The 23,089-nt window shown below is 47.4% G+C and overlaps 1 protein-coding gene across 1 annotated transcript in view; it reads right to left on the bottom strand.

The window, feature by feature from the left end:
• ITGB5 (integrin subunit beta 5) overlaps window positions 1–23,089 on the bottom strand; it is a 105,365-nt gene that overhangs the window by 33,991 nt on the left and 48,285 nt on the right. The window contains exons 6-9 of the mRNA XM_074364825.1: window positions 14,168–14,329; window positions 12,604–12,699; window positions 11,131–11,220; window positions 4,614–4,748 (exon numbers count right to left, since the gene is read on the bottom strand). Of these exons, the coding sequence (XP_074220926.1) occupies window positions 4,614–4,748; window positions 11,131–11,220; window positions 12,604–12,699; window positions 14,168–14,329 (483 nt within the window). The remainder of the gene's footprint in view (window positions 1–4,613; window positions 4,749–11,130; window positions 11,221–12,603; window positions 12,700–14,167; window positions 14,330–23,089) is intronic.

The raw sequence follows: 23,089 nt of genomic DNA on the forward strand, positions 1-23,089 counted from the left end.
CTCTCGACTCCTGCCTGCCCTCCTCGCCATTCCTGGACTCGCCCCACCCTTCTCACTTGTGGTACTAAAGAATGGACCCGCCTGCCAAACAGCAGCCGGACACGTAGCCTGGCAAGTACATCCTACCATGTGGCCCAATCCTGCCTCTGCAGCCCAGCCCCACCCCCTCTCCCCTCAATCCCCAAACTACCCCGCAGCTGCATTCCCCCTGCAGCAGGGCAATGCTTTCACCCTCTCCTGGACTCAGCCGCTGCTCTGCACATGCCATGTGCTCTAATGGGGCCTCCCCACCCTATTTCTGTGTCTGGAAAGCTGAGCCTCAGCTCGACAGCACCCCTCTGTGATGCAGGGCCCTTCTTCCCTGGGGCTCCTGCAGCACCAGGCCCGGCTGCTATCACTGCACCCCACTCCCTGGGGTTGACTCCTCTGCACGTATATTTTCTCCACCAGATTTGTCCCTGGGACAAATGTCAAGACAGAAATGCCTGCACACTCAGTAACAAACCTGACTGCCGAGGTCCAACTGTCAACTCTTTGGAGAGAGTTCAGCCTGAGAGAAAGGACAGAAGTACATCTCCCCTTCAGCACAAAGGGGGCTGAAGGACAGCCCCCCAAGAGCCCCTCCGGGGCCAGCTCAGCAGGCAAGTGCCTGGGCACACAGTGCCCATACTCAGAAAGAAGGGCCTGTGCTTAGTTTAATGCTCTGCTATTGTCATCTTGAAATTCTTTATTTTTGAACAAGAACACCACAGTTTCATTTTGCCCTGGGTTCTACCCCACCCCATTGCCTCCAGGGCCCTCAAAGAGCTCACCTCTTGTGGCCTGGTGAGCAGCACCATGTGGTTGTGACAGGCAAACAGCCACAGCTCTTTGCCGACCTGTCTCCATCGGCCCTGGCGGGGGAGCCAGGGGTCATGTGACAGTGGCCCCGTGGACAGAGCAAGGAAACCAGGAGCCAGCATGGGAGGCCTGCCTTTAGGCCACTCTGTCTCAACAGGGTCACAGCCCCTCAGAGCCCAAGGGAGGCTCCTGCCTGCCCACCCGTGTGGAAGTGTGTCAAAGGCATGAGAGAAGCACCGTTCTTCCTTCTCTTTTAAAATCTATACATCATCCAAATACATCTGCGATTTTTCACTTTCGCGAAGCAATGCCACTTAAAATTTTTTCCTGTATTTTGGATGTTGTCCCTATTTTTCCGAGGTCTCCTAGCAAAAAATAAAATCTTACGCACTGGAGTATCCCTCCACAAGTGGCAACGATACCACTCTGCACTTCTCTGAAGTCTTTACTGCCAAAGTGCATGAGGTAAAAGGAAAAAACATGGACTCTGGCATCAGTGGTTGTGGATCTGACTCCTGGAGCGTGTGGCTCACCAGCAGCCAGACTTCCGGCAAGTCTCTCAGGCTCCCCTTGGAGCCTCGGTCTTCCTCACAGAAAATGGGGATGTCTACCTGACATGGATGCTGAGGGCAGCAGAGGACCTGGCAGCAAAACCCTGGTGCAGTATGGGGCACATTATCAATTCCCATGAAATGGCCTGTGTCATTCCCTCCATGGTCAGGAGGCAAGGAGAGGACTCGGTTTGGGCTGAGTTGAGTCCACCACCCGCCGTGGGTGATCTTAAGACAGGTCAGCACATCCCCAAATCTCAGGATGCTGGGCAGCACTGAGCCACAGGGGTGTGCATCAAATGTGGGGAGGCGCACAACGGCACCCGATACTCTGTGCTCCCCGCTGGAGGCCTGCTCCTTGTTACTGTACTTTGCTCTGAGGTGAGCCCTCTGAAACAGGTATGATGAACAGAACCGTGGGCAGCAGGAGGCCAGGGAGAGGGGGCATGCGGTGCTGGTGTCACAGCCAGAAAGCCCTGACTTTCAACTTTCACTTTGCTACTTACTGGCTGTGGCACCTTGGGCAATTAATTAAATTCTCTGTGCCTCAGTTTTTCTCATCTGTCAACATGCATAACTATTTCCTTGCAAAGAACTAGGTGAGGAACATGGAGCTAACTCATTGTCCAGTTACTTCCCAGGTTTTCCCAAGACTAAGTGCATTTCCCTCTTTGGTCCACAAGGGACCCAACGTTCTTATACCAATTTCCCTTTTGCTTACGGTAGCATAAATGGGCTTCCGTTTCTTGCATCCAGAAAGAATTGACTTTATGCTGTTATTATCAACAAACACCAGTTCCCTTGATCTTCCTAGTTTCTAGACAACTCATCCTGATGGTTGCTTGTGGCTGGCCTTTAAAAAAAAAAAGAACTGAACCGAGAACTGAAGATGCAGTCTGACCCACATGAAGAAGAGTGAAGCCATCATCTCTGGGGTTTCAAAATACTAAAAAATACTTCCATTAATGCAGCCTCAATTGGCATATTTTTTTTTAAGCAACATTGCTTATTCACATTGAGCCTCTGAGAATTAGAATCTGCCAGATCTTTTTCCTAAAAGCTACTATCAAACCAGGTTCCCTCCATACTATAAATGCAAGATACTAATCCTGATTACTTCAACTCAGCTCAGTTTTGAAAAACGTTCTTAAATCTTGGGTTTCCTATTTTATAGGATAACCTCTTTTCCTCAGCTTTATGACCTTCCCATCTTTGATGAGCAGGTCTTCCGCGCGAGTTCAGCTCAAGTTAGTAGTAAAGAGGAACAGGAGACATTTGGAACCTCAGTCAAATCTTCCCCCAGCTGATGTTATCAACGCTCTTAGAAAGCAAGTTTTCTCAGCTACGCGTCTGCCTAGCTGTGCTGTCCTCAATCCACACTACTTGCCTTCGCATAAGGATGTCATTAGAAATTGTCAAGGGACTTCCTGAAACCCAGGCACCTGGTGTGCGTGCTGCGTATCCTCCTCTCTTCCGGTGCACCCACTTCTCCAAGTAAAGGGCTCCTTGTTTGGGTGTTTTTCACACATCACTTTAGGTTTCCTGACCCACTGCACCAAACATTCCATCCACAGACCTACAGAATCTGCTTCTGCCTCCCTCCATTTTTCACAGCTGTCTCTTCAAACCGAGTTTATGCTTTTTAAAAAAGTCATCTGGATTGATTAATCACTGCAATTCATCAAAACGACATAAATATATCACAAAATTTGACAAGCATTAAAAAAAAAAGTTTATTGGAAGTGCATTTTAATGAGATGGGGCTTTCCCCACCCAAAGAGTCCATGTATACTGAAAATTTTACTTTTTGCTAAGACAGGGATCAGCATCAATTCTATTCCTATTTTTTATTTGTATAGATTAAAGCACACCCTCCAAAAATTATTCACATAAACAGGAAGATGCAAATAGGAGTTTCATTATAGCCATGTCATCTTATTCTGTGAGTGCCTTCTGAGCTAAAAGCCATAAACAATCAATCATTTTGAATTTTTAATCATCTGTCATCTATCAACTTGATTAGGCCATCTTTCTTTTTTTTTTTTCTTTTAAGCAAAAAGAAACTTGTAAAAAAAAAAAAATCTGTGTTAGGAAAAGATTTGTTACCTAGTCATTAGAGTCCCTCATTTTCTGAACCTTGATACTGCACATTTTGAGTGGTCCCTTTGCTTGGACAAGGCACTACTGTAAGATTTAGAATGGGTGCCTGTGGCTCATAAAAGGGGCAGAGGGTAGTTGGGCTGAGCAAGGAGGAAGAGAATCAATTACAGAATGTGAGGAAATCACAGAAGACCAGGCTGCAGTGTAAGCGGTCATGCGGCCACACCTACAGCTTTCTGAGCTGTTTCCGGGGAGTCCAGGGTATGTTTGCTTATAGCCACCCTGGCCATCATTAGTGCTTAGGAAAGCTTAGAAGCCCAGGTCTTGTATTTTTAAGGTCCTTATGGTTCTTTTGGTTCCAACCAGATTGTTTTAATTGCAGAAGAGAACTTTTCCTCACTGCCTTCCTATTTTCTGAGCAATGGAAGAGTCAACAAAGTAAGGAGTGGAGCTCACAGTCTCTTCTGGCAGCAGGAACCTCTAGGAGATGTGCAGGTGACTCTCCATCCCCACTCTGCCTGCCCCTGAGCCAGTGTTTCACCTTTGTTCTCATCACCCATGTACCCTCCTCCCTCCCACAAGTCCTTGGTTTGGTACACAGGTACACAACTTTACACACAATGTTTCTTCCCCACCATTTCATTATATCCACTTAATCCAGACAAGGGGCCTGTGGCTTCCACTGCTACAAAGCTACCCATTCCAAATCAGAAGACGTGGATAGCTTGCTTCATGTTTTACAGAAGGGAAAGGTGAAAGTCAGATTATCCAAGGCACAGAGCAAGCTGTAGAAAACTAGGAAGGAAGGTTGAGTCTTTCAGATTCCCACTGACACTCTCCTACCCTATCTCATCCCTGCCAAAGACAATAACAAAGGCACAGTGCTGACCTGAAGACGCCTTACGTGGCAACTCAGAGGGCTGTGTATTGACCAGAGCTTTCTTAACAAGTCCACCTACATCCTGAAGACACAGCACAGAGCAGGTTTAGGAGAGTCCCCGGCACGCTGAGTGGGAAGATAGATTCAAACCCCCAAAGGACTCTAATAAGTCACAAAAGTTTTCAGAAGCTGAAGAATGATGACCAATGTTAAGTATAAATGAGCAGAGGGTGAGAACTTACCGTGTCCCCAATCTTTAGGCCTTCACACTTCCTCTGACCAGGGTAGGAGACGCCATCCTGGCAGGTAGCAGTGAAGAAGAGATTAAGATCCTCAGGCTGATCCCACACGGACAGTTCCACTTTAGACCGGATGCTCTGAACAGAGAGAAGCAGCCAGAACCAGTTAGTAAAGGCTGCAGCGAGATGCTCTCCATACTGGTTCTCCAATGCCCATGTGGCTTCCTCTAACTCAGGACTCAAGCCAAGGCAGGAGCCAGCAGGCTAGGTTCACTGCCCGTCCCTCATCCCTTTCCTTCTCTCCACACCCACGTGCCGTCTTGCTAGCCCTGGCCTGAGGTCTCCCTCCGTGAGCTCAGAGAATTTCTAATGGTCCATGTATCATACGATAATCTCCTCTGCTTCCAGGGGTGATGCTCTATCCCTGCTTGTCTCTGCAGTCACCTCTCATCCCCACCCTCAGCTTCAGACAGGCAGTTCCTCAAATCTTGCCATGTGCTCTCCAGGCGTTGGGCCTTTGCATGTGCCTTGGATAACGTTCCTTTGCTCAATTGCTCCTCTCTCATCTCTCCCCTGCCGCTAGCTCTTTATCACCCTACCACGTCAGCTCAGCAGGCACTTTCTCCAGGAACCCACCCTTTCATTCTTCACACTTACCCCCATCAGATGAGGTCCACATTCGTAAGTTCTGACCTACATTCTGAAATCCACCTTATGTGTGGATTATGTTCTCAAGATGATGGATGAAATAAAAATCAAGCCACAATTACCCATCAGAATAGAAAAAAATGAAAGACTTCAACATATCAAGTGTTGGAAAGGAGCTGGGACCACTGGGGCCCTCATTCCATGCAGGTGGGAATGTGACCTGGTACAACCCTTGAGGAAAACAATAGGCAGTGTCTACTAATGCTCAGGTCAACCTCAGACAAGCAATTCATGCTGGAATTATATCCAACAGAGATATGTACTGACCAGAACACATGTATAAGAATGTTTACAGCAACACTGTCTGTAACAGCTAGAAACTGGAATTATCCAACACCTATCAACATTTTTTTTTCAATTATGGTGTGTTCACATAGAATATCATACAGTACAAGAATGAATGAAATATGACTACATGTCATGACATAGATGAATCTCCTATCACATGGCCTGAAAGAAGCCAGACGCAAAAGGCATATATACTGTTTGATTCTATTTATATGAAATTCAAAAACATGAAAAAACTAACGGTTACCCTTGGAGGACAGTAATAGAAGAGGACATAATAGGGGTTCCAGATGCTAGTGATACTCTGTTTTTTGACCTGGGTGGCCCAATACTTAGGTGTATTTAGTTGTGAAAAGTCTGTACAATTTTCTGTATGCCTGTTAGTTTAAAAAATTGCCATTGAAAATCTCTAAGGAGGTACTTTGGAGACTGAGACCAAATGAAGGACATATCTTACAAAAAGAATTTTTTTCCACCAAATGCACTCAGTATAGCAGGATGCACACGCTCCGAGAGACACACGGACCCCCAGATCAACGGACAGCCCATCACACTCCCATCTCCCCTCTCAGCTGCATTCCAGGGAACAGGGCATTGGACACAACAGCAGGCAGAAGTGCCTCCTGCTCTTGTAGGGTTTCTCTTCTTTCTTTTTGCTGAGCACATCACGTTAAACTTAAATTAAATATGCAGTTTCCCCAACACATTAACAGCCTGTTGAAAACACTCTGCAAAAAATAGTCTCTCCCTTTGCAACAAATTGTCTAAGCTCTTCTACAGCTCTAAAAATACTCTCTCTCTTAAATCCACTTCCTCTTGTTAGTGCCAGCCTCCACTGGCAGCCGGCTGCCAGCACCACTCCACACACACAGCTCTCCTGCAGGATGTGATTAGTTATTTACAGATCTGTTTTCCCCACTGAGCTGTGAGTTCTGAGGACCCTATCATATTTCTCTCCAGGACTGAACATAAGCTTTTGTTGAATAGATGGATGGAGGGATGGAAGAGTGGATGTTTTCACAGCGGCTCAGATCTAGTGGAAGAAACTTAAATTATTTTTGAAAGACAAAATAAATTAGAAATTATATAGTTTAATTGTGAATAAGTATATGAGGATGAGGCAAAACAGTGCATCATAAAAGGGTTAGGCAGACTGGAGCTATTTAAAAATTACTGGGGACCAGTCTCCTGAAATATGAGGGCCGCGTGGCTCCCAGACAAGGCTTTGGGAGGAAGCATCAGCACTTCCCATCAAGATCTGCTGAGGCCACCTCCTGGAAGCGTTAATGGGGAACCCGGTCGTGGGAGAAAGAGCACTGGGGACTGGGACTCCGATTAAATGAACCGGTGACTGTAACAGATGGAAACTGAATCTGATGTTCTATTCTGGTCATAGGACCCTAAAGTTTTGTGTTCCGATCTGATATCTGTATTATTTCTGATCTCCACATAGTCTCTAGAATCAGAAATTCTTAAGATGTTAGCAGTGGTAGGAACTGTGGAGACTCAGTTCAAATTTCTCATCTTACGGAAGCGGGAACTGAGGCCAAAGAAAAGGCCACATCTGGGCCTACTCAGGGGCAGGCAGGACCAGAATCAGGCCTTCTGGGTCCCCTTGCAGGACGCGCTGTCATCACCAGATCTGACACTTTATTTGGAAACTGGCTCTGACCTTAGAAAGTGTGGTCAGGTCATATCCCAGTTGAGACTCAGACTCCCCTCAAAGATCGTGAGCTCCTTCCTGGAGGGTAGAACTGTGTTCTGTTCACTGCTTTATTATTTATTGTAGCATGGTGCCTGCCACACCAGGAGTGTATATTTGTTGGACAAATAAATGAATGAATAAATGGATAAAGTACAAGACACAGTAGAGGATCAAAGCCACAGCCAACGCAGTTCTGATGCACGAAGACTTATGTGTGACTCCTGAAATTCAGTGAACTCCTATCAGACCGGCCCATGAAGATGACTCCTTCCTTCTCATCCTAGGACAAGGAGATAATGTCAAAAATGTCATTAGTTTATAAAGACTATTGAATACTCAGTCAGGCTGGGTCACATCTGCAATCGCTTTAAGCCAGGCCAGCTGTGGAGCGGGTGGGAGCAGACTTTATGGCAACAACAAAAAGAGAAACGTGCTCCGCTAGAAGCAGCACACACCACGGCCTCTAACGTCACCCTCCACATGCAGCTCTATGGTTTCCAGCTCATTCTGCTCTTTCTCCCTTTGAAAAGGGACCCTCGTGATTCCTCTCCGAGTCCTGCCCCCTTTTTCTCAATGTGACACAAGGCCGGTGTCGTGTGTGTGCACCCAGCGCCCCACCTCTGAGCTCACCGGCACCCTCGGCGCGGCGAAGCTCCGCACCGGCGAGTTCCCACAGTGAAGAATTCGGCGCAGCAGGAAACAGCGTAAGTCAAGATTTTACCCCGTGAAAGTCGAGTACGACAGACTCGATTCTGCCAGGCGTTCCATTAAACGTGCCCTTTCCGTCTTGCTCCCTCCCCAGCCGACAGCCACGCCAAGGCCATTTCCTCTGTTCCGTGGCTCCACTGCGATCCTTTCAGGATGTCCCCAGTCGGCCTGCCAGCTCCAGGGGAGGCCGAAGTCAGCACCACACTTAGTCACGCGTTGCATGACTCATGTGAAATCCACCGCAAACTGCGGAGGCGGCGAGGTGAGGCGGGGAAACGCACTGTCCGGTCAGTGCTCCGACCCGGCTGGGGGAAGAGCAGGGCCCCTCTGCCGGCCAAAGCGCGCACGCACGTCCACACCGCACCCCAGGCGCCGGCGGGCCCCGATCCAGGAGACGCGAGGGGCCCAAGGCCCAGGCCGGGCCTTCCCATTTGCCAGAAAGGACGGCAGCCAGTGACTCGAGTACTAACCAACGTCGAGCACCAGCGTATCCGCAACACGGCTGCCACCAGCTAGGCTCTGCTCCGAATACCTTGCCTTTTCACATTTCTGTATGTAATACCTGTCTTTAAAATATCCGCTGAAGGGAAGGGCAGAAGTAGGGAATTACCAAGGGTCCCAGCGTTTCAGAGCAAAGGACACATTCAAGGTCTTGGTGGTGGTAATGGTTTCACAAGTGTATAGAAGTATAAAAACTTATCAAACTATACACTTCAAATCTGTACAGTGAATTGTATGTTAATTACCTCTAAATCAAGCTGTTTCAGTTTTCCACTGATTTTGAACAGTCATTGTGCATAGTATTCCGGACACGCCCATTTTAAGAACTGAGTTTCAAGCGTTCACTCCTAAGTCATATGTCTGGTTTCCTAATATGCTCTCTTACAGTTTAACTCAGAGTCAAGCTGTGGTGCTAGATTCCCAGAGCTCCTGGGGGGCTCAACCCGGGTTCCAAATGTAGCTCCTGACTTCCTCTACTTCCTCTACTCATCTGGGTCCCACCGCTTCAGTCCCAGAGTGGGGTTCCCTGCTCCTCTCCTGACCTCTGCCCACCCCAGGCCCCTGGATTTCCATTAAGAAAACGAATTTACCTTGCATGAGTCCTGCGCAGGGCCAAGGCAACAGTGAGAGCAGCACTGAGCACCTGAGACCCTGCCCAGGGAACCACAACCGTCTCATGCATCCTGGTTTTCAGTGGACCCGCACACAAGTATGGACGTGCAGACCACTTGGCCACATGCAACGCTGACTAAGCGAGTGCCTTCCCCATTTCTGGGGAACACCACCCTGCCAGTCCTTTAGAACTGAGTATCACGATGCCCTCTTTTATCAAAGCCACAAGGATCGGGGACCTGGGCCTTTGGCAGAAAGCACTCCTGGGGGAGCCCCAGAGGTCCGCCAGCCAGCCGCCCAGCTTGAGGCCCAAGGCAGCACAGTGAGGAGTGACCCTCGGGATGGGGGCCACATTCAGCAGGCCCAGCCCCTCCCTCACACACACTCTCTTCTCAGACTTTCAGTATGTCACACTTCCACCCGCTGTAGAAATCTGAAAGCCACAAAGTGTAGCTAACCTGGAAACCTAGTCTCACCAGGTTCAGAGGTGGCCCCTGGATCTGGTGAAGATTTCAAGGTCAGAGATCAGAAAAGAGGATGTTAGTATGTGGGGAATTAAGTAGAAAAGGAGAAGGAAGTCTTGAGCTTCTCTCAATAGGAAGTTCCAGGAGTGAGGAGGAATTGGAGCACTTGTGAGAGGAAGAGGGCCCTGAGCTGCAGCAGAAAGCGGGGGTGGGGAGAAGGACGCAAAACGAGCCAGAAATTCTCACTGTTGCCCCCTCACTGCCTTTAAGACACTGAGGCTCCAGGAGACCAGGTGAGGGCTGACCACGTCCCAACCTCCAGGTCCCCCGTGGTCTAGCTGAGCAGTATTTTGCAGCTCAGAACAAGGCTGCACCAGTAGGGTGACAAAGTCAACTAGCAAGGCAGAGTTCCAAATACACATGTGTACATCAGTCACTGGAAAGCACATGGTTTTTCTAACACCCAGGGGATGCTGTAGTGGTTAATCAGGTCCCCAGGTTAGCCCACAAGTCTATTCTATATAAGTTTACAACCACTAGTGTTACTCAAACTATATATACTCTATGTAGAACTTTGTTTTAACAGGAAGATGCACGCTGAATTCCAATTTGGGAACTGCCTGGCCCTGTGAAGGGCTACGTGGGGACTGGAGGCTACGGCCACACTGGGACGTCACAGGGAGGGGACAGCTGAGGGTACATACTTGCCAGCACAAGAAACTGCTTGCCATCGTCTGGAGAAAAAGTAGGTCTGAGTTGAGTACTTCTTGGGTATCAGGATTGAGGGAAAGGAGGGTAGGAATGAGACACATTTGGCAATCAGGGACAACTGGCTTGGGAAGTGACAGTGCCACCTGACCACTTATGTGCTGTACTTCCTAAAGCAGAGCCAAGTTAACGTGATGCGTTACAACAGCACAGAATTTAACAGCCCCGCTCAGCCTCCCTCTGAAAGGACCTGATTACAGTCAGATCCTAAGTGTGCAGGCAGAAGACCTGGTGTTGATTCTTCTCAGGTTCTTCTGTTCTGTTTCAGTCTGCAGCTCTGTGTGGAGCTCCAAAAGCCCGGGGAATTTCAGCCCTGCCCACTGGGAGGCGAGGTCAGTGTGCACGCTTCTCCCTTCTCAACACAGCAAGCACAGTGGCAGCATCGTCCCAGCAACTGGATAGGTGAAGAGCATCTGTACCCACCCGAGCCTAGAGCTCCGACGGGGCCTGGGGTTATCACCGGGTCAGAACCCAAGCACTTCCAGGGCCGCCAGCCTGAGCCTGACTGAGCCACGTGCTGCTTCACTGGGATAAGCTTATGATGAGAGTCAAGGAGGCGGAGATGAGGGGAGAGGGATGCACCAAGCAGGATGCCCTCTCCACCCTGAACCTGAGTGAAGGAGGAAGGCGCCAAACTCAAGAGGCAGGAGGCGAGAAACAGAACCAAGTACACCAGCACGGTGGTGCACGATGGTCCACACCAGCTCAAGGAGCCTCAGTGGGAGGCGGGGTGGGGGGTGTCGCAGGGAAGAAACCGGTGACTTACATTGTATGCATTGATGATCAGTTGAATAATATTTTTGGAGTCTCCATGTAAAATCTCCACTGTTGTTCCAGGTATCAGGGCTGTAAAATTCTTGGAGAAAAAAAGAAAGAAAACAAATAAGCCCATTTTGCCTTCCCATACTGTCAGAGTGAACACTGGCCTACCGAGCTAGAACACTCAGGGCCCCGGAGTGAAGGGGAAACTTTTCCAAGCGTCTCAAATACAGTGTCTTTTCTCAAAAGGGGACTGAGACATGAATGGTGCCTTCCAAGGAGGTCTGGAATCGCTGGGTGACGTCCTGTGGCTAAGCAGGCAGCCCTGAAGTGGCTGTCTTTCCTCTTTCACTTGTACTAATGCCTAAGTATGTCACTCACTAAAGTGACAAAAATGTCTAGAAACACCCACAGCCCTCAGCCTGCCTTGGACTGGATGAGCCTCCTCCCTGAGGAAGATGTTCTTGGTTCTAAGCAAGGATAGCTTAGCCAAGGTGGGGCTGTCTCTTTCCCCTTGAAGCATCCAGAGGCATTCTCAGTACAGTCTGTGCAACTGATCCCTCTAAAAATGGTCCTTATAAATGGGTATGTTCTATCCTGCTGTTTTCCACTAAACAAACCAACAAAAGACAAACAATCCTCTTTCCTTGTTTTCATATTCTAAAATTGATTCAGACTAAAACAAGATGAAGAACTCAAGAAGATTTAAGTGGCATTTTATCAGTGATAATCTCGAGTAGGAGCACTAGAAACACATTATCAGCAAAGGTTGTTTTGTGGACATTCAAGAGTAAGGAGAGGGGACCAGGGCTGGCAGTCCCAGAGGTGTGGGTTCAGTTCTCACAGCCTCTCAGCGCGAAGGGTGTCAGAGCTGAGCTGGGCCTCGCACCTCCACAAGCCTCCTCAGGTAGTTAGGTGGAGAGTCCTAGTAAAAGGTGACTTGCCTGTGACTCTGTGGTCCTTGGGATGACCCAGAAAAATTCTCTTTTAGACAGAATAGCCTTATAAACAGACTGCTCTGTTCACTCAAGACATTTACTCTTTGCTTCGGAAATTCCTGTCCCAGATTAACCCACGGGTCTCCTGTCCTCTGCGGGAAGGCATAGAACTCTGGACTACGCAATCAGTGATGGAGCCTGCTGAGATGCCTAGTTCTTTCTCTGTACACTTTCATTTCATATTGTCCTTCCCTATTCCCTGATGTTTCCATTTCATCATCTGGAAGATAGGAATCGGTACTATTCCCAAAGTTTTTCTCATTATCAAATTAGACACCATATGTTTAACGTCCTTGGTATGCACTGTTCCTTAAAACTACTACTTTCCCCTGGATGAAGACAGGGCTATATTCCACTCTCCTCTGGATCTCACTCCGCCTCCCTACACTTCACCTGAGCCCACATTCCTGTCTCCCACTCATCTTAGGGTCAGCATGGCCCCCAGGTTCATGCCACCAGGCTCCCACTCCCTCCAGGTATACCTTGTAGAGCATATAATGGTTTTTTGTCACTGCAAAGATGAGGTTGATGTTGTTCTCTGCCAGTTTCTCTCCAAGCAAGGCAAGCGATGGATAGTCCTAGGGCCAAGGCAAAAATCAAGGCTGTAACATTTCTAGCAGGCTGAGACACTAGCATCTGGCTCCAGCATGCACTCAGTAGCTCATCTTGCCATGATAAGCGTCTTTCCCTGGCAGTCCCTTAATAACCAAGCCCCGGCAGCTCCTAACTGAGGAACTATGTCGGGGAGACCCTCCAGGATAGGACCCTCTGGCACCTACCAAACTAGACTCACTCCTCCCACCCCTCCCAACCCAGAATGGAGAAGTGATGATGGAGGTTTCCCACACCTGGCCCATGTCTCCATCCCTTCAGCAGAGATGGGGCAGAGTGGGGAGGCCCCCAAAAGAACGGCCATCACATCCTACCATCTACCAGCAGCACCCTTCCTCTCTTCCCTAAGACCCATCTCCTTGCTCAATTTTCCTTTTCCTATGCCCAGTGTTGGGCCTGCCAATGTCCCCCACAGGTTCTGCTCAGTCCTGCTCATGGCTCAGAATGGGCAGAAGAGGCTGCTGACATTATACTAAAAGCCGGGCTGTGGCAGGGGAGGGGAGGGGATGCAGAGCAGAGAGGGAGGAAAGGAGTTTGTAGGGGAGTGAGGAAGAGGGGGCGGATGCTGCAAGCAGCTCAACAATGTCCTGAAGGATTTCAAGGGCTGATCACGGGTCCAGGGTCCTCATCAGGGAGGTTCTATAGTTATCAGGTCCTTTTTCCAGACTCTGTTACTCTTGGGTAATATGGAAGTCTTGAGCACTGACCACCTTTTGAAACTAGAGAAAATGGGCTAGTCCAGCAAGAATTAGAGTTTCTCTCTAGCCAGACACTAGAATGGATTTGGGAAGGAAGAGGGTGTAGATTTGGGGGAAAAAATTGTACAGCAAATGTGGAAAAATCTTAATTGTTGGTTCTGGGGATGGGTAGGTGGAAGTTCATTTCACTGGTCAGTTATTATATGTTTGAAATTTTGCACAAGTTCTGTTTCACTGCGTGGTCATAGTGACAGTAGTGGGAGTGGAAGGTCCTCGGGGCTTCCCCATGTGGGTCACCTGCCACCCTACCCCCGACACTGACGGAACTCAGGGCCTCAGGGAACCCGTTTCTAGAAGTCAGACAGTTTTGTCTTCACTGCCCTTGCCCTAGAACATCTATCCCAGTTTGGGCTCTGTTGAACACAGTCCTCTCCCTCCTGTACCATCACCTCTCCCACTCTCTCTCCTGCCTCCCTGGGTCACCTCTTCCCTGACTCAGCAGTCCCCAGGTTGGAAAGATGAACCAGCTACAGAGACCCCTGGGAAATGTTCTAAGTAAATGAGGAGGAGGAATTCTGGAAGCCCACCCCCAGGTGGAGAAAATGGAATAGAAACCCGGTCCCAGGATGGATGGGAAGGTCAGTGAGCAGGGGTCCAAAGGAAGGTGGCACAGGCCAGGTGAGGCCTCAGACCACAAGGAGGAGGCAGGAGCAGTGCCGGGGTCCCAGGCCCTCACCATCTGGTTGGACGCAGTGTACTCGTTGGCCTCATTCAGGTGGCACTGGCCATCGTGTGGCTGAACAAGGCCCCCCAGTTTTCCATCCAGCGCAATGTGGGGCACGTCATCCGTTGTGAACACCAGCAAGTGCAGCGCATCCTTTCGCCAGCCGATCTTCTCCTGGGGGCAGAGTGTGATGGTGAAAAGCCTTTCTGGCTGCTGCTGCCCAAGCCTGCGGGCGGGGCGCTGGTCCATCTCCAGGGGTCACAGACTGAATCAGAGGCATTCCTCTGTGCACATGGCAGGGGAGCCTCATACAACCACTGGGAGAGGGGATCCCACAGAGCTCAGAAGAGACCCAGCTTGACCGGCTGGGGAAGCCCAGCTGCGGAGACCAGTCTCCACGGTGTGGCCCACACAGGCTGCGAGCCTGGACCCCTCCCTCCAGACCGTCCCACTCTTCACCGCTCCTACTGCTCTTCACCTGATGGCTACTCCTCCAGGATGCCTGCTATTCCTTCCCCAGAACAGCCTTGAGCCCACTCCAGCCTCCCTACAACATGCTCGGCTGGCTGCCCTTGTCAAAGATGACCGGTAAGTGACCAGTTCAGTCCCCCCAGGTAGGCACAACTCACTCAGAACAGAGTGCGCCAATGACCAACAGACAGATCTGTCTTTGGAGGATCCGGTAAAACCTGCCATCCTTCCTGTAGATGCAGACCGCTCCAGTCATTCCTTGAACTACCCTGGTGCTTAAGGCCAATCAGGTCAACTCTCTTCTCCCTTCACTGCTTCACGTGTGGAACGTAGCCACCCTTCAGATGGAGGCACAGCTGAATACAGGCTGTACTGCGAAGAAAGGTCTCTGTCTTTCATATGTAGTCACTGTGGCCCCAACACTGCACAAAAACACTCCCAGTCACTATTGTTAGGAGCAACTAGACCCTGATACAGGCCAACAAAAACTGGGATAGGGTTGCCTCCCTACCAGTAGTGAAAGGGCATCCCAAAATATGTGGGTAGCAGGGTGAATGCAGGAAGGGTTTACGCATTGCTGAGTTATCTACACATGCACACTTGACCCTGGAATAGGAGACTGGATTCACAGACTTTAAAAGTTAAAAGCTATCACCTAATGGCAGATGAGGGGTTGAGGGTATCATCCTCTCTTTCTTATCACCACAATGATGGATAAAGCAGCCTTCAAGAGCTATGACGTTTCCTCACTTGCTCCAAGAGTGGCATGGAAATAATTAAGTCACAAGAAGTCAGAGTAACACGAGGAAGAAAAGGGGGTTTGAAAAGAAGCCAGTGAAACTGAAAGCCAGGAGGCCAGCTGTGAGCAAGGAATTCACTTTTGGGGAATCAGTTTCCCAGACTCTCAACAGTCATCCTACAGACAATTACTGACCGCCTACTGTGTGCAGGCACCACAGAAGGCACTGGGTCTACGAGACAGCTTGTTCCAGACCTCAAAAAGCTCGCAGTCAAATGGAAACACAACTTTAACACATCACGGTAAGCATGCCGATGAAGGTAAACAGACTGCCAGTGGAGCCCGGGGAGGAGGAGGGGGGAGCTTCCTACGGTAGAGGAAACGTAAGCTGAGCTGAAAGTGAGGAGGATCCTTCACGGAAGCTGGAAGAAGAAATGACGGGGAAGGAAGGAGGGGGAGAGGGGTTCTAGGCGCTAGTAAAGGCACGGTGAGGAGGTGGGGGTGGAGTCGGGGGCTAATAACTGGAAGAGGTCACAAGAGTGGCTGGTAATGTTCTGTTTCTTTACCTGGTAGCTTCACCTTGAGAAAATTTACCAAAATGCATTCTTACACTTCTCCGTATGTATATTATACTTTGAGAAAGAGCTTAAAACTTTTAAATAAATAAAGCAATCATTATAAGCCATGGAGTGTGGAAGGGAGGGGAGTGGGATCCTTAGAAGTTAAAGCATAATCAAGAAAGGATTTTTTTCTGGCGTGGTGGGGGAGGGCAGGAGAAACGTGGATCTGTTATCCAGAAGGGCAGAGCAATGTGCTAAACACCCTAACAGGAAAGCAGAGGACCAACCTTTATTTTAACAACGTGTATCAAGAACCTTAAAGAAAATGAAACCATTAAAGAAAAACAAAGATCATTTTCATGGATTGGAAGAGTCCATGTTGTCGATGTCATTTTTCCCCAAATTGATCTACAGATTTGACACAATCGCAATCAGAAGCCCAGAAGGCCTTTTTGAGAAAGTGACAAGCTGATTCTAAAATGTATATGGAAAGGCAAATAATGAAAACTAGACAACGAATTCTGAAAAAGAGCAACAAAGTTGGGGGATTCATTATCTAAGGTCAGGACTTACTGTAAAGCTACAGTAATTGAGACAGTGTGATACTGAAAAAAGGATGGACGTATAAACCAGTGGAACAGGACAGAGACTAGAAACAGATCCACACATATAGGGTCAATTTTAAGGTAATGGAATAATTAGACATCCATATGGGGAAAAAAAAAATGAAGCTCAACCCATACCTCTCACTATGTACAGAAATTAACTCAAAGTGATCACAGACCTAAAACTATAAAAAGTCTGAAGGAAACAAAGGAGAAAAGCCTTGTGACCTTGGTATAGGCAAAGATTTTTTACATGATTCAAGAGATAAAAATTTGATGAATTGGACTTTGTCAAAATTAAAAACATCTGCTCTTTGAAAGATACCACCAAGAAAACAACAAGACACAGATTGGGAGAAAACATTCGCAAAAAATAAAAATCTGATAAAGGACTTATGTCCATAATATATAAAGAACTCTCATAGATCAGTAACAACACAAATATCTGAATTTTAAAAGATGGAGAAGACGGAGCCTTGAGCAGACATTTCACCAAGAGATGTGGATGTTAAGCCCATGAAATGATCGTCAACCTCATTAGTCATTACGGAAGTGCACATTACACTCACTACGAGGTTGCCGTTAGATGGCTACTCCCAACAGCAGACAAAACCAGCCCTGAGAATACCAAGCGCTGGGAAGGGCATAGAATAATTAGAAAGCTCATAAATTGCTAATGAGAATACAAATTGTTTCAGCAACTCTGGAAAACAGTTTGGCATATTCTTAGGAAGTTAAATATACACTGACCTTCAATTCAGCAATCTTACTCTCTGGTATTTACCCAGGAGAAATGAAAACTTACGCTCACATAAAAACTTCTATGCAGACATTTATAGCAGCTACTCATAATCACCAAATCTAGAAACAACCCAAATGCCATCAAGTGGTGAATACACAGACACTGTAGTACATCTCTACAATGGAACAGTAGTCAGCAAAAAAGGGAACAAACTACTGGTACATACAACTTGGATGAGTCTCCAAAGCATTATGTTCAGTGAAAAAAGCCTGACTCAAAAGGCGATTTACTGTGTAACTCCATAAGATATTCAGGGAAAGACAAAAATACAGGAACAGAAAACAGACTGAGAGCAAAGGGTGGCTGAGAGCAAAGGGACGAGTCAACAAGAGATGGGCACTAGGAAACTTCCTGGGGTGACAGAAATCATCTATATCTTAATTGTGGGGGTAGTTACAAGACATTATGGCTAAAACGAGTGAATTTTACTCTGCATCAATTACTGCCGAATAACCTTGACTTTAAAAAAAACCCTAAAGAAGTATGTATCTTTTGACTCAATGATTCTACTTCAGGAGTCTCCATCTGCAAGAACCTTTCTGAAGTACATACAGCAGTATTTTTACTATTAGTGACAGAATAGGAAAGATGTGAACACCCTACTATTCGGGAACAGTTAATTAGACTGAGATCCGTCCTCTTCAGCCATTAGAAACTATGTTCACAAAAAGTATGAAATTATGTATAAACATGTACATAAAGTGAAAAACAAAGAATATAGTACTGCAATTGCAGTGTGATTGCAAACTGTGAGAAACAAGCACCACTCTCTACTAAAAAGAGAAGAGATGAAAACAAAAAAACACCATAATGTGGTTGGGGGTGAGATTATAGGTGGTATCTTTTCCTTTTTTTCCATTTTTTCCCAAACTGTCTTTAATAAGCAAGTGCTAGTTTTACGAGACTAGGCTTTGAATGCTGGCTCTGTCGTATAACTTTTTCAGCCTCCTTTTCTTCCATGCCAGCTTCTCAAGGGACAGGTAGGGACCCAAAGGAGGGTGGAAGTGAACAGACAGAATGACATGGAACTCAGAAGCTTGAAGATGGGCATGTGAATTTTTTGCCACTACCAGTTACCTGTGTACCTTTGACCAAATTATTTAATACCTCAAAGTTTTTTCTTGTTAGGAAGACAGGCATACTACTACTTAACGTTTACTGATCACCTCCACTACTCCATTACATCTTCACAGTCCTTGTGAAGGAGGTAACATATTGCCATCTTGGAGATGTGGACACTGGTGTTTAGGGGCATTAAGTTACTAGACAATAGGTACTGAATTAGTAAGGACCAGAGAAGTCAGATTCAGATGATCCACCTCTCTTACCCACAAAGCTAAACTACCCCATCACACAGGGAGAGGGGAGGGTGTGTAACAACTGGGATAATTCATGAAAGTACACGGCAGGTTCTCAGTGATGACGGCTGGATCCAAGAGAAAAGGTTGTTGAATTGCAAGACTGCACCTGAGACAGAAGCAGCTCCACAAAGGAGAAGTGGCACGGTGTTGTAGTAATAATGCTGCCTTCTCTGAAGTGGACTCTTCTTATGTAAGTGAAGTTAATAAACATGGCCCAGAGGCCGGGCTGCAGAGAATGACATGCTTATTCGTTACCCAGGCTTTTGGGCTTGGAGATTTTATAAAGAGTGACTCCACAGAGAATTTACACTAGAAATAATTTTCCCACTATGTGTCTGGACTATCCTGAAGGCTTAAGTTCTGTATCCCACATTTGGGGCAGAGAGCAGTAGTAGGAAAGCGGATTCTTTTTTTCTTTTTTTTTTTTAGGAATAACTACAAAACAGAGTATGGCATGGGGGCCAGCATATGAGAGCTTTAGAACAGACAAGGCTGAGTTCAAGTCTTTGCTTTGTTTTGTGAGACCCTAAGTCAGTCACTTCACCTGTCTCAGCCTCAGTTTCTTCATCTGTCAAACAGAGATAATCCTACTTCGCAGGGTTGATGCTGGTTTAATGAGTATTTAGCACGTAAGGGGAACTAAAACAAGGATCTACAGTTATTACTCAAATACTAGTAATACCTTTTGCTTTTCTTTTCTTCTCCTTTTGTTGTTTGATGTCTGAGGCTCCACAGTTGTTACAGGGACTATGAAGAACTCCATACCAAAAAGTTTAAAAGCACTGTATTAACTAGAACCACAGTGAGCTTCTACTGCACACCTAACAGAATGACTAAAAATTAAAAAGACTGACCACATCAAAAGCTGATGGAGATGTGGAGAAAATGGAACGAGCATACACTGCCCATAGGAATGTAAAATGATACGTGCACTTTGGAAAACAGTTTGGCAATTTCTTAAAAAGTTAAAACACTGACCATGTGACCCAGCCATCCCACTCCTAGGGGTTGACCCATGAGAAATAAAAGCATCCATTCACACAAAGACTTGAACACATTTATAGCAGCTCTATTTGTAACAGGCAGAAACTACCAAATATCCATCAACAGGTGGATAAACTGTGGTGTATCCATACAATGGGATACTACTTGGTAACAAAAGGAATGAATGGAGACACTCAACAGCACAGATGAAGCTCAAAACTATTGTGCTGAGTAAAATTAACCAGGCTCAAGAGTATACACTGGATTTTTAAAATTTTAACGAATTCAGACTAATACATAGTAACATGACAGAAAGCAAATTAGTGGCTATTGGGGTAAAGGGGCAGGAGGCGCAGGGGGGAATACTCTTTGGGAGGAGAAGGGTCTATGTTCATCATCTTGATTGTGATGAAGATACAACTCATGGGTGTGTATATATATGGGTGTGTATACATACGTCAAAGTTTGTCAAACTGTACGCTTTCAGTATGTGTAGTTTATTGTACATTGATTATATCTCAATAAAGCTTTTTTTTTTTTTTAAGAAGTCTTGGTTTGCTCAAAAAGTCATTTAAATATAGTTAATAAGTTGACTAGACTGAATATCAGGACTGTGCTGGGAATACCACGTATGCATATTCCTTTGTTTTTTGTGGTACCCACACAGCAGCTGGGAGTGGGGGCCCCACGTCTTCCCTTGGCTTGTCTTTGTGACCTTGGGCAAGTTACTTAATCTTTCCCAGTCCCAGCTTCTCAGCTGTAAGATGGAGATAATAAGAGTACCTAGAATAGGGCTGTTGAGAGGATTAAACAAAATTATATACACGGAGCACCCAGCTCAGTACCTGCATGGAGTAAACAGTCAAGGACGGATAGTGGCTGTCCTCGGTATTTCGATGGAGATGAAAACCTGTGACTTAAATTTGTAATCCAGAGACACACAATCTTATTTTTGGATTGTAGGGTTATGGGTGATGTTTATCTCCTTTCTGCTTATCTGCATTTCCTACATTTTTAGATTGAATATATTCTCTTTTTATACAAAATTATTTTACGAGGAAAAAAAAAACCCAGAAATTTGTTTAACTAAACTTTTCTCCAAGTCTCTGGGTAAAGACAAGATTTTTAAAAGCCAGTCTCATCAAACATGATGGCGGTCAGCCTTCAGATGAAAATGTCAGGAGTGGGCGGACGGAAACGCACTGGACTCAGGAGCCAGAAATCCGGCGTCTGGCCAAGATGGGAGTTCACTTGCCTTCTCTTTACTTGCTGGTTGAATCTGCATCAAATCCACCACAGCATCTGTTTCAGCCTTCCAACTTCCAGTTCCCACGTGCACTCAGGAGGCAGCCCGCAGACACAGGTAACAGGACTTGTCTCCATTTATTCTAGTCACTCAGTGCCCCAGCTCCACAGCCCTAGGATGCCTTTCTGTCATAAACAAGTGGGACGTCCTCCTGGCCTGTCCTCTGTCTCACCGCCCCAAAGGAAGGCGTGTTCTCCCTCCCCAAGGAAATGCAGCCCCCAAATCCCACCCTCTCGGAGAATCTGTTCTATAAACCAGTGTCCCCTCTGTTTCTGTTCCTTGTGCCTGAAAATATGCTTATGACTTATGATAAATAGCCCTGCTTGGGACCCAGCATCTCTTATCACATGTCTCAAACACTAGCAGACTGGTCCTCAATCCCACATAAACAACCTCTCCACACACCCCACTCTCTCTCCCAGGCGGTTCTCAGTCGCCATCTCCCTCCCTCACACGCACAGTCGTTCTCTGTCCTGCCTGCACTTGAGGGTCCTCAAGGGAGCTTTGAGGATGCTGATGCCCAGTAGTTCTCATGTGACCTGCAGCCTGGCCACCAAGGTTTGTAAAGCTCCCAGGTGACTCTACTGTACAGCCAAGGTTGACAGCCTCACGCCAACCCCACAGCCATCCTCTGGTCTTGCTCTCTGGCCTCTTTGTTGCTGATCAGGGCCTTCCTCTAGCCCTCCTGCCCTTGGCTTCCTAGACACTGCACCATCAACTCCCCCCTCCTCTCTGGCTGCTCAGATTCCACCTCCTCTCCTGTAGTTGGATGAGGTCAAAGGTGACATTCTCCCCCTGTGGAGATTTACCCAAGTTCCCTGCATCTGCTTGGACAACTCACAACTACCTCCCCTACCTGATCTGTCTCCTGAGTTTTGGTCCCAGGTCCCGACCAAAAGCCAGATGTGTCTGCCATCACCCCGAAACTCAACTTCTCCAAAGCTGATACACCATCTTCCCCTCCAGATTTCCCCATTTCTTACAATGGGACCATTAAATGCCTTGTCTGGAAACCTTGGAATTATATTTTTTTCATCTTACTTCCCTGGTCCCCCAGTAGCACCCATCCAGTCCCAAAATATCAGTTGTCTCTTACAGTCCATTCCCAGGACCTGTGTTGAGCCAGAGCCTCCGAGCAATGTTACACATTAACCTCCCCTTCCTAAGCCCTCTCCAGGTGAGCAGGGCACCCCTCTCCCGGCCACGGCCTGCCTTCTGCCACCCCAGGGTGCTGTGTTCTGTGACGTTTACTCCAGCTGTTCCAGGTGAGCCACATACGTGAACAGGTGACCACGCTACGTGAAGAGCAGCCATCCAGAGACTCTGGATATACGTGTCAGGAGCAATGGGGAAGGGAGCTGTCACCAAGCCCAAAAGCTCTGACTCTGTCCAGGTCCCAGGAGGCAAGCCTTCTGGTTTTTGTGGGGACTGACCACTCCAATCAGGGCTGGGGCTGGGGATGACTTTGTCGGGGTGGGAGCTCGGTGGAGAACTTACCAAAGCTGCTCTTCTCTCAGAAAGCAGCAGAGATCTGAAGCTGAGAGAAGAGAGGAGGGGGGCAGTGCCCAGAGTAACCAGAGCTCTGCACCTGGCACATACTCGGCTCTCTGTGAGGAACGAGCGAGTAGAGACACGAACAAAATCAGGGCTGGGTACCAAGAAACCTCCCTCACAACGTCTCATCTTCAATCACATCACTCCCAACTCCACCGACTGTTTAATATGCTTTGGAATCTAACAAGCATCTTCTTTTAATCTTACAACTATGGGAAGCATTAAGGGGCTAGCTTAAGTGAACACATTTAATTAAATCACCTGCCATGTGCTGAGATCTGAGGACACTAATGGGAACGGCAGGGAGGGTGGCAGCAGGGCCAGGGGTCGTCTGACAAGTGGCAGGAGGGCGGAGGAGGGGAGAGAGGCAGGGGCGGTCAGTGGGATGGTTACTGGAGGACCTGGGCAGCCAGGCCTGGAAGTCAGTTCGGGAGACCTGGGACTTGGAAATGGCAAATAAAGAGTAGTAGTCCAAGAAAAGGGGAAGCGGAATGGAGATGGAAGACCAGATTCCACAGCCTTTGAGAAAATAATTAAAAACTGGCTTTTCCT

The sequence above is a fragment of the Camelus bactrianus genome, chromosome 1 (genome assembly GCF_048773025.1).
Source record: "Camelus bactrianus isolate YW-2024 breed Bactrian camel chromosome 1, ASM4877302v1, whole genome shotgun sequence".
In the NCBI taxonomy this organism is placed as follows: Eukaryota; Metazoa; Chordata; class Mammalia; order Artiodactyla; family Camelidae; genus Camelus; species Camelus bactrianus.